The 16,479-nt window shown below is 50.0% G+C and overlaps 1 protein-coding gene across 1 annotated transcript in view; it reads left to right on the top strand.

Annotated features, from left to right (window-relative positions):
- The window catches only part of LOC119971444 (mixed lineage kinase domain-like protein), a 42,533-nt gene extending 26,450 nt beyond the window's left edge, over nucleotides 1–16,083 (top strand). Inside the window, exons 7-11 of the mRNA XM_038806981.1 lie at nucleotides 1,851–1,935; nucleotides 10,638–10,786; nucleotides 11,322–11,371; nucleotides 15,027–15,167; nucleotides 15,905–16,083. Coding sequence (XP_038662909.1) covers nucleotides 1,851–1,935; nucleotides 10,638–10,786; nucleotides 11,322–11,371; nucleotides 15,027–15,167; nucleotides 15,905–15,954 — 475 coding nt within the window. The 3' untranslated portion in view covers nucleotides 15,955–16,083. The remainder of the gene's footprint in view (nucleotides 1–1,850; nucleotides 1,936–10,637; nucleotides 10,787–11,321; nucleotides 11,372–15,026; nucleotides 15,168–15,904) is intronic.
- The last annotated feature ends 396 nt before the right edge of the window (nucleotides 16,084–16,479 follow it).

Raw genomic sequence — 16,479 nt, 5'->3', positions numbered from 1 at the left:
GCAAAGCTATGGAGGGATTTGAAAACAAGGATGAGAATTTTAAAAGCATGATGTTTCTCGACTTGGGGCCAATCTGGTCAGCAAACACAGGGTGATAGGACAACAGAACCTGAAGTGAGTTCCGATATCGGCAGCAGAATTTTGGGTGACTTCAAGTTTACCAAGCTTACAATGTGGGAGATATGGTGGGAGACCTGCTAGGCGTACATTGGAAGGCGAGAGGTAAGGACGACACGAATGAGGGTTTCAGCTGCAAGGAAGCTGAGACAAGGGTGAAGGCTAGTGATGTTACGGAGCTGGAATGGGGGTGAATTCAGAGATGGTATAAATATGAAGTTAGAAGCTCATTTCAGGATTGAATATGACACTAAAGTTGTGATCAGACTGGCTTAATTTCAGACTTCTGCCAAGGAGAGTGATGAAGCTGGTAGGGAGGAGCAGGGACCAGAAACATAGAATTTACAGTGCAGAAGGAGGCCAATCGGCCCATCGAGTCTGCACCGGCTCCTGGAAAGAGCACCCTACCCAAGGTTAACACCTCCACCCTATCCCCATATTCCCACCCAACACTAAGGGCAATTTTGGACACTAAGGGCAATTTACCATGGCCAATCCACCTAACCTGCACATCTTTGGACTGTGGGAGGAAACCGGAGCACCTGGAGGAAACCCACGCACACACGGGGAGGATGTGCAGACTCCGCACAGACAGTGACCCAAGCCGGAATCAAACCTGGGACCCTGGAGCTGTGAAGCGATTGTGCTATCCACAATGCTACCGTGCTGCCCCTTGGGCAATGGAATCAGTCTTCCAAATATTGAACTGGAGGAAATTTCTGCTCATCCATTACTAGATGTCACATAAGTAGTGACAATTTAGTGATATTGGAGGAGTTCAGAGAGGTGGTGATAAGGTAGAGTTGGGTGTCATCAGCATACATATGAACACCATGGAAATGAGAAACAGGAGGGACCAAGTCCTGATCTTTGGGGGAAAACCAAGATAATATTGCTGGGGCAGGAAGCGAAGCCATTGCAAGTTGTTGATGTTGTGTTCACTCACATCTGAGCCTGATATTGAAAATTGGATCTGGCTGCACCCTGAGAGAGATTGGGCTTTTGAGAGTTTTGGTCCCTCCGTCTAAGATATTGGAAGCAGTCCAGAGAAGATTCACGAGGTTGATCCCGGGTATGGAGGGATTTTCATATGAGGAGAGGTTGAATAGGTTGGACCTATTGATTGAAGTTTAGAAGAATGAGAGGCAACCTTATTGAGACATATCGGATTCTCAGGGGGCTTGACGGGGTAGACGCTGAGAGGATGTTTCCTCATGTAGGAAAGTCTAGGACCAGAGGGTACCATCTCAGAGTAAGTGGTTCACCCATTTATGGCAGAGATGAGGAGGAATTTCTTCTCTGAGGATGTGAATCTATGGAATTCTTTACCACAGAGGGCTGTGGAGGCTGGCTAATTAAGTATGTTCAAGGCAGATTTTTAGTTAGTGAGAGAATCGAGGGTTATGGGAATGAGGTGGAAAAATGGAGTTGAGGGTTATCAGATCAGAGCAGTCATGATCTCATTGAATGGTGGAGCAGACTTGATGGGCCAAATGGCCTACTTCTGCTCCTACATCTTATGATCTTGTGACAGCTCCACTAAACTGACCAGAGACTTTCTTAGCAGGAAAACCTCTTGCAAATCACTGATTTGAGGGTTTTTTGCCCAGTCTGTCTGATATTTACTAATGGCCATCATCTCGTGCGAGGTTTTGCATCTTTGACTGTAAGAAAATGTTTTTACAGGGAAATTTGGTGGCTCACATGGAAAGGTAACTTGTGTTTGATTTCAGGCTACACCAATCTCAAGAGAAGGCCCGACTTCTCTGTCGTGTCAGCAGCACCAGCTTCCTGGTCAACGAAGATTATCGAGTAAAGGTACATTTGAATTGGACAATGATGGAAAATATCCAGCCTGGGCACTGGTTACATGTCTGTCTGAGTTTAGACAATGGCAATAGAGAAATGAAGTCTCTCTGAGCACCAGTTATAATAACAGGCTTGGTGCATGACTGGGGAATGGTTACAGGATGTGTCTGACACTAGACATTTAGTTATGCAGTGTAACTTGGTCAAGGCAACAATAGTAGGAATGCCTCTTGTGCAGTGGAAAAGAGGATTGATCCAGGTATATAAGGCAAGTGGCAGATACACTAACATATTTTTTGAATGTCAACACATGTTAAAATTACACTCAAACATTACTTCAGTAACTCCATAAAGCCTGTTTAATTGGAAGGTCACAGTGGGCAGCACGGTAGCATAGTGGTTAGCACAGTTATTTCACAGCTCCAGGGTCCCAGGTTCGATTTCCCGGCTTGGGTCACTGTCTGTGTGGAGTCTGCACCTTCTCCCCGCGTGTGCGTGGGTTTCCTCCGGGTGCTCCGGTTTCCTCCCACAGTCCAAAGATGTGCAGGTTAGGTGGATTGGCCATTCTAAATTGCTCTCAGTGTCCAAAAGGTTAGGTGGGATTACTGGGTTACGGGGATAAAGGGGATAGGGTGGGGGTTAAGTAGGGTGCTCTTTCCAAGGGCTGGTGCAGACTCGATGGGCTGAATGGCTTCCTTCTGCACTGTAAATTCTATGATTTGTATTTTTTTCTCGGATGTCGATGAACAAATTTAGGGTTAGGGTTAAGGAAATCCCATTGATAATGGCGGGACCGGTAGATACCGCTGGTAGGCCGCCTCCGCCGACGAAAAACACATAGCGGGCTGGTCAGTAAATCCCACCTGAAGAGAGTGAAAGGGAGAGTGGGTGAGATAGAGTGTTTGTGGGAGAGAGTGTGTGGGTGAGAGAGAGAGAGTGTGTAGGCGAGAGAGAGTGTGTGGGCGAGAGGAGTGTGTGGGCGAGAGAGTGTGGGCGAGAGAGAGTGTGTAGGTGAGAGAGAGTGTGCGGGCGAGAGAGAGTGTGGGCAAGAGAGAGAGAGTGTGGGTGACAGAGAGAATGTGGGCGAGAGAAAGTGTGTGGGTGAGAGAGAGCGTGTGGGCGATGTAGAGATCTCTGTATTAAATAATAAATGATCAGACTATGTTAAACAAGTACAGGCAAATGAACACTAGATGGCCTCACATCAGGACATATATAAATGTTTTCCCGCTCTTATAGGAGTGTGTGTCAGGATTGCAGAGAACAGAAGTGAGAAAGCTAGAAAGAAGAAGTTATTAGTTATCAGAGTTTTATGTCTATTTATTTAATAGTTAATATTCTACAGTTGTTTATTTGTTTTACTAGTTTAGTATTAAGTAAAAAGAGCTCATGAGATTAGTTTGTATTACTCAATAAATTACTGAATCATTACTGGAAGATTACGGCTAGAATTTAACAACTCAGTTTGATTAAGAGAGTAATATATATATTACATATGGTAATATAACATGGTACCAGGATATATTAAGTTTTAAAGATGACTAGTAAAGAAATTTAAACAAAAAAGACAAAGTTCGTAATCAACTATTCGACTGGTGGAGTAATTGCAACAATTGAATCCTTGACTACAAAGAGATTTTCGAAGGAACAAGTGCAAGCTCCCAGACATATAAAGATAACTGGTAATCTTAATCTTAATGGAGATTGTTCAAACAACAGTTCCAGCTTTATGTGGAAGCTAGTGACTTAAATACTGCTACTGAAGCAAGACGCATAGATTTGCTTCTGTCCCAGAAGCAAACTAACATATACTATAAAGGGCAAGAGAGAGTGTGGATAAGAGAGAGCATGTGGGCGAGAGAGAGAGTGGGGGTGAGAGAGCGTGTGGGCGAGAGAGAGTGCGTGTGGGCGAGAGAGAGTGTGTGGGCAAGAGAGAGCAAGAGTATGTGGGCGAGAGAGAGTGTGTGTTGGACCAAAGAGAGAGAGTGTGTGTGTGGGCAAGATAGAGAGTGTGTGGGAGAGAGAGAGAGTGTGCGTGGGCCAGAGAGAGAGTGAGTGTTGGTGGGTGAGAGAGAGAATGTATGCGTGGGTGAGAGAGAGAGGGAGAGTGTGTGGGCAAGAGAGAGAGTGTGTGAGCTAGAGAGAGAGTGTGCATGCGAGAGAGCGAGTATGTGTGGGCGAGAGGGAGAGAGTGTGAGGGCAAGAGAGTGTATGGGTGAGAGAGAGAGTGTGTGTGTGTGAGAGAGAGAGAGTGTGTGTGGGCGAGAGAGAGAGAGTGTGTAGGTGAGAGAGAGTGTGGCGAGAGATCGAGACTATGTGCGTGAAAGAGTGAGAGAGCGAGTGTGTGGGGAGAGAGTGAGTGTGTAGGGGAGAGAGAAAGAGTGTGTGTGAGGGCGAGAGAGTGTGGGTGAGAGAGAGTGTGTGTGTGGGCGACAGAGAGTGTGTGAGGGCGAGAGAGAGTGTGCGTGGGCGAGAGACAAAGTGTGCATGCAAGAGAGAGAGTGTGTGTGGGCGAGAGAGAGTGTGTGGGCGAGAGAGTGTATGTGAGCCAGAGAGAGAGAGTGTGTGGGCGATAGAGTGAGAGAGAGAGTGTGTGGGAGAGAGAAAGAGAGTGTGTGGTCGAAAGAGAATGTCTGTGTGGTTGAGAGAAAGTGAGTGTATGAGCGAGAGAGTGTGTGTGAGTGAGAGAGAGTGTGTGAGTGAGAGAGAGAGTATGTGTGGGTGAAAGAGTGTGTGGGGGAGAGCGAGTGTGTGAGGAGAGAGAGAGTGTGTGTGGGGGCAAGAGCGTGTCTGTGGGCGAGAGAGAGAGTGTGTGTGGGAGAGAGAGAGTGTGTGTGTGGGCGAGAGAGTGTCTGTGGGCGAGAGAGTGTGTGTGAGCGAGAGAGAATGTGTGAGGGCGAGAGAGCGAGTGTGTGGGCAAGAGTGTGGTGAATGTAATATGATAATTCACACTATGTCTTCGTAAGCGCAGTAGCGTTATCCGACCACTAGGGGGGAGTAGCTCTGGGAATGCTCAGGAGTTTGTACAGGGCTCCACCCTTGGCTCCGCCCATGACTCCTCCCCCAGTGCTGCTGTACAAATACCCTTGTCCAGAGTCAGCCTGCAGTTCACTGAGAGTTCATCAACGGGTAACAGGCTGGCTCTGTAGTAAGTCGATTAAAGCCTATATTCGTATCGGAAACACGTGTCTGGTGAATTGATGGTTCCATCAATTTAATCGACTTAAGAACAGCAAGATCGATCATGGAAACAGCCCTCAAGCCTGGACGCCTGGAACTCGACCCGCAGGATGCAGAGGCTAAAGAAATCTTCTCCCACTGGCTGTGGTGCTTTAAGGCCTACCTGGCAGAAGCGAGCACAGCCGAAACGACAGAGGAACAGAAGTTGAGTCTACTGCACGCAAGGGTGAGCCACAGAATCTCTACACAACTAAACTCGGCCAGTTCATATACTGTGGCGCTAGCAGTACTCGATAAGATATATGTGAGGCCCATTAACGAAGTTTGCGCACGCCATGTGTTCACGACTCGCCGCCAGCGGCCTACAGAATCACTCGCCGAATTTCTAAGGGAACTCAATAATTTGTCCAAGGACTGTAATTACCAAGCGGTTACCGCGGCTGAACATAGAGAACTTGCTGTATGCGATGTTTTTGTAGCGGGTCTCAGGTCTAATTATGTGCGACAACGACTGCTGGAAAAGGGGGCCAAAGACTTAGAAACAACTGTGGAAGCTGCTACCATGATAGCGGTCTCCTTCCGCAGCCTCACCTCGTTCCCCGCGGACTCCGCGAACCAATCATGGGCCCCCGACAAGCGACTCCCCCTGTGCTGCGCGGCCGCCCAGCCACCATGCTGCCCCAGCCAGCCACCATGCTGCTCCAGCCAGCCACTATGCTGCTCCAGCCTGCCATTTCTGCGGCCAGAACCAGCACCCGTGGCAGCACTGCCCGACCCGCAACGCGACCTGCAGCAGCTGCGGGCGGAAAGGCCACTACGCGAGAGTGTGCCTCGTTAAAAGGGCCCCAGCTTCCAACTCCCCAGCGGCACGAAGTAATCGCTCCCCATACCCGCAGGCCCGCGTGCCCCGAAACGCTGCGGCCTATGCCCTGACTCCGCCCCCTCCAGCCACATGAGATCCATGGGGGCCGCCATCTTGGCAAACCTCTACCACGCGGCCGGCCACGTGCGACTCATGGGGGCTGCCATCTTAGACGCCATCTTCCTCGCCGCCCGCCTCGTGCGATCCACGGGCCCGACCTGCATCTCCACGCTCGGACAACTCATCGGAAGAATACGACTATGAACTCAGAGGGCAGTCATCACAGGGCCACTCCAGCACAGCTGATCGAGCCGCCATCTACCCGCAACTCAGAGCAGTCACTCTGGACCAATCACGCCCGAAGCATCTGCGAAATTCGATGGCAGAGGTCCAAATCAACGGGTACAAAATGCCATGCCTCTTCGACTCCGGGAGCACTGAAAGCTTCATACATCCAGACCTGATAAGACGCTGTTCGCTCCCCGTTTTCCCCGTGCGGCAAACTATCTCGCTCGCTTCAGGCTCCCATTCAGTCCAAATCCAGGGGCGCACCGCCGTGACACTCACAACCCGAGGCGCTAGCTACTGGAAATTGAAACTCTACGTTTTGCCCGAACTCTGCGCGCCTCTCTTATTAGGCCTAGACTTCCAATGTAACCTCAAGAGCCTCACCCTCAGCTTCGGCGGGCCCCTGCCCTCACTCACGATCTGCAGCCTCGCTACGCTGCGAATCCCCCCCTCCTCTCTTTGCCAATCACACAAAGGACTGTAAACCCGTAGCCACTCGTAGCAGGCGGTATAGCCTGCAGGATAGGGTATTTATCAGAGCAGAGGTCCGAAGGCTACTCAGTGAGGGGGTTATAGAGGCCAGCAATAGTCCCTGGAGAGCTCAGGTGGTGGTCATTAAGACCGGGGAAAAATTCCGCATGGTTGTCAACTATAGTCAGACCATAAATAGATTTGCGCTCCTCGACGCGTATCCCCTCCCCAGGATTGCAGACATGGTAAACCAGATCGCCCAGTACCGGCTCTTTTCCACGGTGGATCTGAAGTCTGCATACCACCGGCTCCCAATCCGCCCGGAGGACTGCCACTACACGGCATTTGAGGCCGATGGCCGCCTCTTCCATTTCCTCCGGGTCCCTTTCGGCGTCACTAATGGGGTCCCGGTGTTCCAACGAGCAATGGACCGAATGGTGGACCAGTACAGGCTGCAGACCACGTTTCCGTACTTGGACAATGTCACCATTTGCGACTATGACCAGCAGGACCACGACGCCAACCTCCACCGTTTTCTCCAGACGCCACAGAAACTGAACCTCACGTACAACAAGGAGAAATTAGTTTTCCGCACAACCAGACTAGCCATCCTCGGCTATGTCGTGGAAAACGGAGTCCTGGGCCCAGACCCGGACCGTATGTGCCCCCTCTTAGAACTCCCCCTCCCCCATTGCCCCAAGGCCCTCAAACGGTGCTTAGGCTTCTTCTCCTACTACGCCCAGTGGGTCCCTCAATATGCAGACAAAGCCCGCCCACTCTTTAAGGCCACACGATTTCCCCTGTCAGCTGAGGCACGCCAGGCCTTCGACGGCATCAAGGAGGACATCGCCAAAGCGGCCATGAGGGTGGTGGGTGAATCCACCCATTTCAGGTAGAGAGCGACGCCTCAGAGGTAGCTCTTGCAGCCACGTTAAATCAGGCAGGGAGACCAGTTGCATTTTTCTCCCGTACCCTCTCCGCTTCAGAACTCCGACACTCTTCAGTCGAGAAAGAAGCACAAGCCATTGTGGAGGCTATCCGTCACTGGAGGCACTACCTCGCAGGTAGGAGGTTCACCCTTGTCACCGACCAAAGATCGGTTGCCTTCATGTTCGACAACTTGCAAAGGGGCAAAATTAAAAACGACAAAATTCTGAGGTGGAGGATCAAACTCTCCACCTACAATTACGATATCAAATATCGACCCGGGAAGCTCAACGAGCCTCCGGATGCCCTATCCCGCAGGACATGCGCCAGCGCGCAGATCGACCGATTAAAGGTCATCCACAATTACCTCTGCCACCCGGGGGTCACCCGGCTCACCCACTACATCAGAGCCCAAAACCTGCCTTTCTCCAACGAGGAGGTAAAAGCGGTCACCAGGGACTGCCCGATCTGTGCGGAGTGCAAACCGCAATTCTATAGACCAGACAGGGCCCACCTGGTCAAGGCTTCTAGGCCCTTTGAACGCCTCGCGATTGATTTCAAAGGGCCACTCCCCTCAAGTAACAAGAACGTTTACTTTTTAAACGTCGTAGGCGAGTTCTCCCGTTTCCCATTCGCTATCCCGTGCCCCGACATGACCTCCCACACAGTCATTAGGGCCCTGCATAGCATCTTCACCCTGTTTCGTTTCCCCAGCTACGTACACAGCGACCGGGGTTCGTCCTTCATGAGCGACGAGCTGCATCAGTACCTGCTCGACAAGGGCATCGCCTCAAGCAGGACTACCAGCTACAACCCCAGGGGGAATGGGCAGATGGAAAGGGAGAACGCGACGGTCTGGAAGACCGTCCTATGACCCGCCGGTCTAGAAAGCTCCAAGTCTCCCAATGGCAGGAAGTCCTCCCAGACGCGCTCCACGCTATTAGGTCCCTTTTGTGCACGGCGACCAACCAGACCCCTCATGAGAGGCTCTTTATATTTTACAGGGGCACTACCACGGGGGTCTCACTTCCGGCATGGCTGAGGACGCCGGGCCCCGTACTGCTGAGGAAACACGTCAGGGCACACAAAGGTTGAAAAGGTGCGCCTGCTCCACTCCAACCCCCAGTACGCATTCGTCGAGTTCCCTGACGGCCGTCAGGACACGGTATCCCTCCGGGATCTGTCACCCGCCGGATCCAGCGCCCCCTCTACCCCCACAGAAGGACTTCTCACCCTACACCCCAATGTGCCGCCCCCTTGCGCTCCCGAGCCCGCGAGCTCGCTCCACCAGTTCCGCGCACCCGCGCCGGCCAGCCCCCAGCGCCCCCAGTCCCCGGTTGAACCAGGAGAGTATGAAGCTCGGATACAACCCTCCCTGGAGTCCGCCATCGTACCCCAGTACACAACACCCATCCAGCCACCACAAGAGGCTGCAACCCCGGTGCTCCGCAGATCACAACGGACAATTCGACCACCGGACAGACTGACGTTGTAGACCACCACCCCCGCCGGACTTGATTTTTTTTGCAGGGGGTGAATGTGGTGAATGTAATATGATAATCCACATTATGTCTTTGTAAGCGCAGTAGCGTTATCCGTCCACTAGGGGGAGTAGCTCTGGGAATGCTCAGGAGATTGTACAGGGCTCCACCCTTGGCTCCGCCCACGAATCCTCCCCCTAGTGCTGCTGTATAAATACTCTTGTCCAGAGTCAGCCTGCAGTTCACTGAGAGTTCATCAACGGGTAACAGGCTGGATCTGTAGTAAGTCGATTAAAGCCTATATTCATATCGGAAACACGTGTCTGGTGAATTGATGGTTCCATCAAAGAGTGAGCGAGCGAGTGTGTGGGAGAGTGATTGAGCCAGTTCACATTTGCTCGCCTCAAGACACATAGATCGCAATATTCATCCTCTCTACCATCATGCTGACAAGAGGTAAGCTGTATTTAAATTTATCATTACAGGCTTGTTTAAAGTTAAAAAGACACTAAAGCAGGTATGCAGTGAGTTTGGGTTTTTGTGGCTTTCATTGTGTGAACTGAGGGTGGGCAGTGTCAGGAGGGCACTGCTTCATTGAGAACGGGGTCTGGTATCATTTGGGATGGGGCTTGATGTTATTTGCGGTGGACTGCCACGTCCCCAGAGTGCGGGGCATGACGTGGAGGCCCTACAAAGAGGGAGAGTGTGAAGCCTCCAAAAGTGTAAGTCCGCCTCTGCCCATTACAGAAGAACACCATTTGAAACACAAAATAGGAACACACATAACCTTCAGGAAGAGTTTGTGCAATGGGCGGCGCGGTAGCACAGTGGTTAGCACTGTTGCTTCACATCGCCCGGGACCAAGGTTCGATTCCCAGCTTGGTCACTGTCTGTGCGGCATCTGTACGTTCTCCCTGTGTCTGCATGGGTTTCCTCTGGGTGCTCCAGTTTCCTCCCACAAGTCCCGAAAGACGTGCTTGTTAGCTGAACTGGACTTTCTGAATTCTCTCTCATATGACAATATGTGTATTGTAAGAATAATGAAGGGTTAACAATTACAGTAATTGCATCCAACCACTAGATGGCGATCAAGCACATACGTGGATCATGTGATACTCTTGATTCGGGGAGAAGTTTATTAGGTGAGATAGAGAACAGTCGTGTTATCAGGAGCTCTGTAATTAGAATCACAGTTTTAGTGAATCTGTAATCTTTCATATCTTAGCAAGCAAGTCGAATCTATTTAGTTGTAGTGTCAATAAATTAGCTTTGTTCAAAACTTAGCTTGATGTTCTTTGTGAGACACTACACTTTGAAGCCATCCTCATTCAGAAAGCAAAGAACATCACACCTCAGTGTACCCGAACAGGCGCCGGAGTGTGGCGACTCGGGGATTTTCACAGTAACTTCATTGCTGTGTTAATGTAAGCCTACTTGTGACACTAATAAAGATTATTATTATTAGTAGTAATTTTCATCTATATTTTCTTCTCACTGTTCAGTTAGCAGGGCTGGAGCTAACAAAGACTGAAAGTTCAATCCGAGTTAACGAGTCAACAAAGAAAGACTCTGCATCGGAAATCAGTTATCTCTCACCACAGCAGTACAATGATGTGAATTACCCGTACGATAAGGAATGTGAAGTGTACAGGTAAGCATTGGCAATGTCCCACAAGAAGCAAGGGAAATTATCGACAGTTATTATTGCATCCATTCCACTTAGTCGAACCCTCAATGTAATTGTAACTCTTCTTTCTTTTTCCTGATTTACTTTGATCTCTTATGCTCTTTTCATGGTGGTCCCCTGCACCCTGGTCTTTTTTAGTTGGGGTTTAATTGGGGTTCCTCAATGCAAAAGCTGTGGAATACAACTTCCCTGAGTTGTAAATGTCGGTTATGAGGCTGCATTGCTACCCTGTTACATCCCTTCATTGAGAATTTGGTGATCTTTACTCAGGTTCTACATTGACAGAGGTTTGTGGTATGGATGGTTGCTTCTTTCTGGAGATTAGACCTGTTCAGCCTGCCAAGGGTCAGGCACATTGGTCCAAATTGCCTTTTGTCCTTCCAAACTTCAATTTTAATGGAACTGTAATTTCTGGCAGGCAGCTTTCCCTCATTGACTGTGCGGCTGTACCAGCTGAGTAAAACATTTGATTAAAATGAAGCCTTGAATTTCCTTTCAGCCTCGGGATTGTCCTGTGGGAAATCAGCAGCTGTAAAACACCGTTTGAAGGTAATATGTGTGTATACACAGCTAACTGTGGTCGGTGTGCATCTGGGACCTGGTGCACGGCCGGTGTGTATCTGGGGCCTGGTGCGGTTTGTAGTTTGTATCGTCAAGCTCAGTTGTTTGTGGTTATTTTCTTTTGCTTCGCATGGCTCACTCACCGTAGTGATATGATAGTCAATGAAAGAAAGAAGGAACTTGCATTTATATACACAACCCAAGGATGTCCCACATCTCTCTGCAGACAATGAAGTACATTTTAAATTATTTATAAAAAAATTTTGAGTACCCAATTCTTTTTTTTTTCAAATTAAGATGCAATTTACCATGGCCAATCCATCTACCCTGCACATCTTTGGGTTGCGGGGGTGAAACCCACGCAGACACGGGAAGAATGTGCAAACCCACACGGATAATGACCCGGGGCTGGGATCGAACCTGGGTCCTCGGCCCCGTGATGCAGAAGTGCTGACCACTAGGCCGCCCGTACTTTTGAAATATGGCCACTATTGTTGTGTAGGAAACACAGCAGCCACTTGCCCACAGATTATATTCCACACACAGCAATGAGATAATGACCATTTATTTCAGTGGTGTTGGATGAGGGTTAAATATGGACCAGGATACTGATGAGAGCTTCCCCACTCTGCCTCAGAATAGTGTCAGGCATCTTTTACATGCTGCCGAACGAGCAAACAGAGCTAACATTTCTCATTAAATCGGTGCTGTCCGACTGCACAACATTCCCTCAGTACTGCACAGGAGTGCCAGCCGAGATTACCTGCTTGCATTTCAGGAGTGGGACTTGAACTCACGCCCTTCTAACACAGAAGATACAGGTGACACAGTCCATCAGTGCTGTACGGAATCCATTTTCTCCCCTCTTCTTTGAAGCCATTGACTTGTGTTGGGCTAAGGGTCCATGGACCTTGGACACTACTCAACATGTGCCCACACTAACCATGGGTGGAATTCTCCGACCCCCCGCAGGGTCGGGGAATTGCCCGGGGCCGGCGCAAATCCCGCCCTCGCCGTGGCCGGAATTCTCCGCCACCCAGGAATCGGCGGGAGCGGGAATCATCCCCCCGATCGGCGTGACCCCCGCGCCGATTGGCTGGCTCCCCACGGCGATTCTCCGGCCCGCGTTGGGCCGAAGTCCTGCCACTGTCAGGCCTCTCCCGCCGACGTGGTTTAAACCACCTCTGTGCCGGCGGGATTGGCGGCACGAGCGGGCCCCCGGGGTCCTGCGGGGGGGGGGGGGGCACGGGGCGATTGGACCCTGGCGGGTGCCCCCAAGGTGGCCTGGCCCGTGATCGGGGCCCACCGATCGGCAGGCGGACAGTGCTGTGGGGGCACTCTTTTTCTTCCGCCGCCGCTACGGCCTCCACCATGGCAGAGGGGGAAGAGACCCCCTCCACCGTGCATGCACCGGTGGTGATGTCAGCGGCCACTGACGCTCCGGCGCATGCGCGGACTCACGCCGACCGGCGAAGGCCTTTTGGCCAGCCCCGACGCCTGCTGGCGTAGCGCCAAAGGCCGTTGCCGCCAGTCGGCAGAGCGGGAGCCACTCCGGCGCGGGCCTAGCCCCTAAAGGTGCGGAGAATTCCGCACCTTTGGGGAGGCCTGACGCCGGAGTGGTTGGCACCACTCCACTACGCTGGGACGCCCCCCCTCCCCGCTGGGTAGGAGAGAATTTTGCCCCATGTGTGAGAGGAGACTCTGACTGTCTCAGGATAAATTAACTGATCAGATAAAAGGGCAGCACGGTAGCATGGTGGTTAGCATAAATGCTTCACAGCTCCAGGGTCCCAGGTTCGATTCCCGGCTGGGTCACTGTCTGTGCGGAGTCTGCACGTTCTCCCCGTGTGTGCGTGGGTTTCCTCCGGGTGCTCCGGTTTCCTCCCACAGTCCAAAGATGTGCGGGTTAGGTGGATTGGCCATGCTAAATTGCCCGTAGTGTCCTAAAAAGTAAGGTTAAGGGGGGGTTGTTGGGTTACGGGTATAGGGTGGATACGTGGGTTTGAGTAGGGTGATCATGGCTCGGCACAACATCGAGGGCCGAAGGGCCTGTTCTGTGCTGTACTGTTCTATGTTCTATCACCATGTCACCTGATTCTGTCTGCACCTGATGTGCACATACAGTCAGCTCCATTCATACCAAATGTATGCAGTGTATCATTATTTGTTTGGACATAATCAGTAACCTTGCATGAAAAAATATAGCTTCTTCAAACTGATGCCAGTGCCATTTTAATCGAAGGATTTAGAACAAAGGGCAAAGAACAAAGAAAAGTGCAGCACAGGAACAGGCCCTTGGGCCCTCCAAGCCTGTGCCGACCATGCTGCCTGTCTAAACTAAAATCTTCTACTCGTCTGGGTCCGTATCCCTCTATTCCCATCCTATTCATGTATTTGTCAAGATGCTCCTTAAATGTCACTATCATCTCTGCATCCACCACCTCCTCAGGCAGTGAGTTTCAGGCACCCACTACCCTCTGTGTAAAAAAATTGCCTCGTACATCTCCTCTATACCTTGCCCCTCGCACCTTAAATCTATGCCCCCTAGTAATTGACTCCTCTACCCTGGAAAAAAGCCTCTGACTATCCACTCTGTCTATGCCCCTCATAATTTTGTAGACCTCTATCAGGTCGCCCCTCAAGAACTCCCATTGCTTTAGTTTAAGATTGGGAATTTCATTTATATATCTATTTACGCGACAGAATCAACCACTGTAAGCTGTGGCACAGCAAACGCTGAGAATCAGTCTACAGCTCTTGCTATAGCTGATCCTCCGAGTGTGCTGGAACTCACATTCCAGTTGATTCTACAGTTGAACTCAATAAGTAAGCACCGTATAGACCACAAACACTTCTGAGTGGGAAGCCACAGTGTTTTACGTAGTATTAAAAACACTGGTATACGTCATTGATGGATAAGTGAATGGGCAAAACCCCCGACTACAATCCAGACCATTCAATGTGGCTTCAGCAGTGTATGATAGAGACTAAGAGATCTTTTGTAAAGGTAGCAGTTTTCAACAAACTCCTGCCTACAAGTTTACAGCATGGTGACACAGTGGTTAGCACTGCTGCCTCACAGCGCCAAAGACGCAGGTTCGATTCTAGCCTTGGGTCACTGTCTGTGTGGAGTTTGCACATTCTCCCCGTGTCTGCGTGGGTTTCCTCTGGGTGCTCCCGCTTCCTCCTACATTCCAAAGATGTAGAGGTCAGGTGGATTGGCCATGCCAGATTGCCCCTTTGTGTCCAAGGATGTGCTACTGAGGTGGATTGACCATGATAAATGTGTAATGTTACGGGGATAGAGAGGGGGAAAGAGCCTAGGTAGAGTGCTCTTTTGGAGGGTTGGTGCAGACTAGATGGGCCAAATGGTCTCCTTCTGCATTGTAGGCATTCTATGGATTAAAATAAAATTTTAAATGGTTGATATTGGGCTAGGGATGGAGCCAAGACTAGTTCAAGAAATTGTTGGGGTGGAGGGGTAATATGGAGTGGAGGGGTTGATGGGATGGAATTGGGCATTAGGGCCTCAGCCAGCCAGTGCTGGTGATGGTACTGCTGGATGCTTAAAGAACAAATTATTGCTGATGAATTTGCAATGTTACTCATCATGTGTGTGAAAATTAAACTCTTTTTCAATCAGGTGCTGATCTCCAGAGAATTCGCACATTGGTTTATGAGGAAAGGTTCCTCGAGCCACTGCCAGATGACTGTCCTCGAGATCTGGTTGAGCTGATTAATGAGTGCCGTGCCTTTGAGCCGTTTGAACGCCCATCAGCTGGCGGTAGGAGCCATATTACTCTTAATAAACTGGATCTTCATGAAATGAAAATCGCTTATTGTCACAAGTCGGCTTCAAATAAAATTACTGTGAAAAGCCCCAAGTCGCCACATTCTGGCGCCTGTTCGGGGAGGCTGGTACGGGAATTGAACCCGCGCTGCTGGCCTGCCTTGGTCTGCTTTAAAAGCCAGCTATTTAGCCCACTGTGCTAGAGTGGCAGTGGAGGAGCAATTCTCTACACACGTTGACAGAGTGAATTTATTGAGTTAATGGCTGGCGTGAACAGTTTACAATGCAGTCAAAGGGAAGTCCAGCCCTTAACTGTTGGCTGTGAGTAAGCTGTCAATTGCTGGGAATGGGGACCAAGAAAGGTGGGGTGAGTCAGTGAGAGTGACAGATCCATCTCGCTTTCTGCTACTCTGCTGGTACAGTGAAGGAAGCTGAGTCCCCCCCAGCCTCTCCTCCCCCCACCACCTCCACCCTGCTCTCTACTCTTACAATGAGGGAGGTTGAGTTGTCCCCCCCCCCCCCCCATCCCCCTTGCTGGTACAGGGAAGGAGGAGCATTTGGAGAGTTATGCCTCAATGCTCAGATGAGGGACTCGCCACAAGAGAAGATTCACAGTCGAGGACACCTCTGACTGATGAACTGGATGAGGAGGGTTTGTGGTTTCTGGACTCTGGTCTGGGTTTGACTTCTCATTACTTTCCAGTAATTTACTATCACTGGTTCTGTTTCAGCTGTGGTCGATCGACTTCTGCAAATACAAGAGAAGTGCAAGTCAGCGTAGGAAATACCAAACAGGACTCACTGTGAAAGGAGTTGGTTCTTCAATCAGAAGCCTTTACTTTGTTATTTAATTCCTAATATTAACCAGATGAAAACAGATTGCCCGAATACTAAAGTTCCTCAAAATCAAGCCTTGTAAGTCTTGCAGTGTTCTTTGTGTTGCTTATTTCAAGATGGTTGGTGTAGTGTTCACAAAGACCACAAAATAGCTTGAACTTAAACAAAGTTACAAATTTATTAACACTACTAATTTGGATTCGGCACGTACTCCTAAAGAATACACAGTTGATTATTAACATATAAACTACACTCATCTACAGCTAATCTTAATACTGATATAAACTATGATCTGCTCTCACCTACACTATCTGTACTTCTCACTCTCTCCAGCTAACTCCTGCACACACTCTCCCACAAGGCTTAGCATCACTGCCTTATACAGTTGTAACTGCAGCTCCCTCTAGTGGCTACTCTAGACACTTCATTAACCCTTGCCGTTCTTACAGTTATGATAATACCACAAGAC

This window comes from Scyliorhinus canicula, chromosome 9, assembly GCF_902713615.1.
Source record: "Scyliorhinus canicula chromosome 9, sScyCan1.1, whole genome shotgun sequence".
Taxonomy (NCBI): domain Eukaryota; kingdom Metazoa; phylum Chordata; class Chondrichthyes; order Carcharhiniformes; family Scyliorhinidae; genus Scyliorhinus; species Scyliorhinus canicula.
The sequence above is the reverse complement of the archived record's forward strand: the minus strand, read 5'-3'. Positions and strand labels throughout refer to the sequence as shown.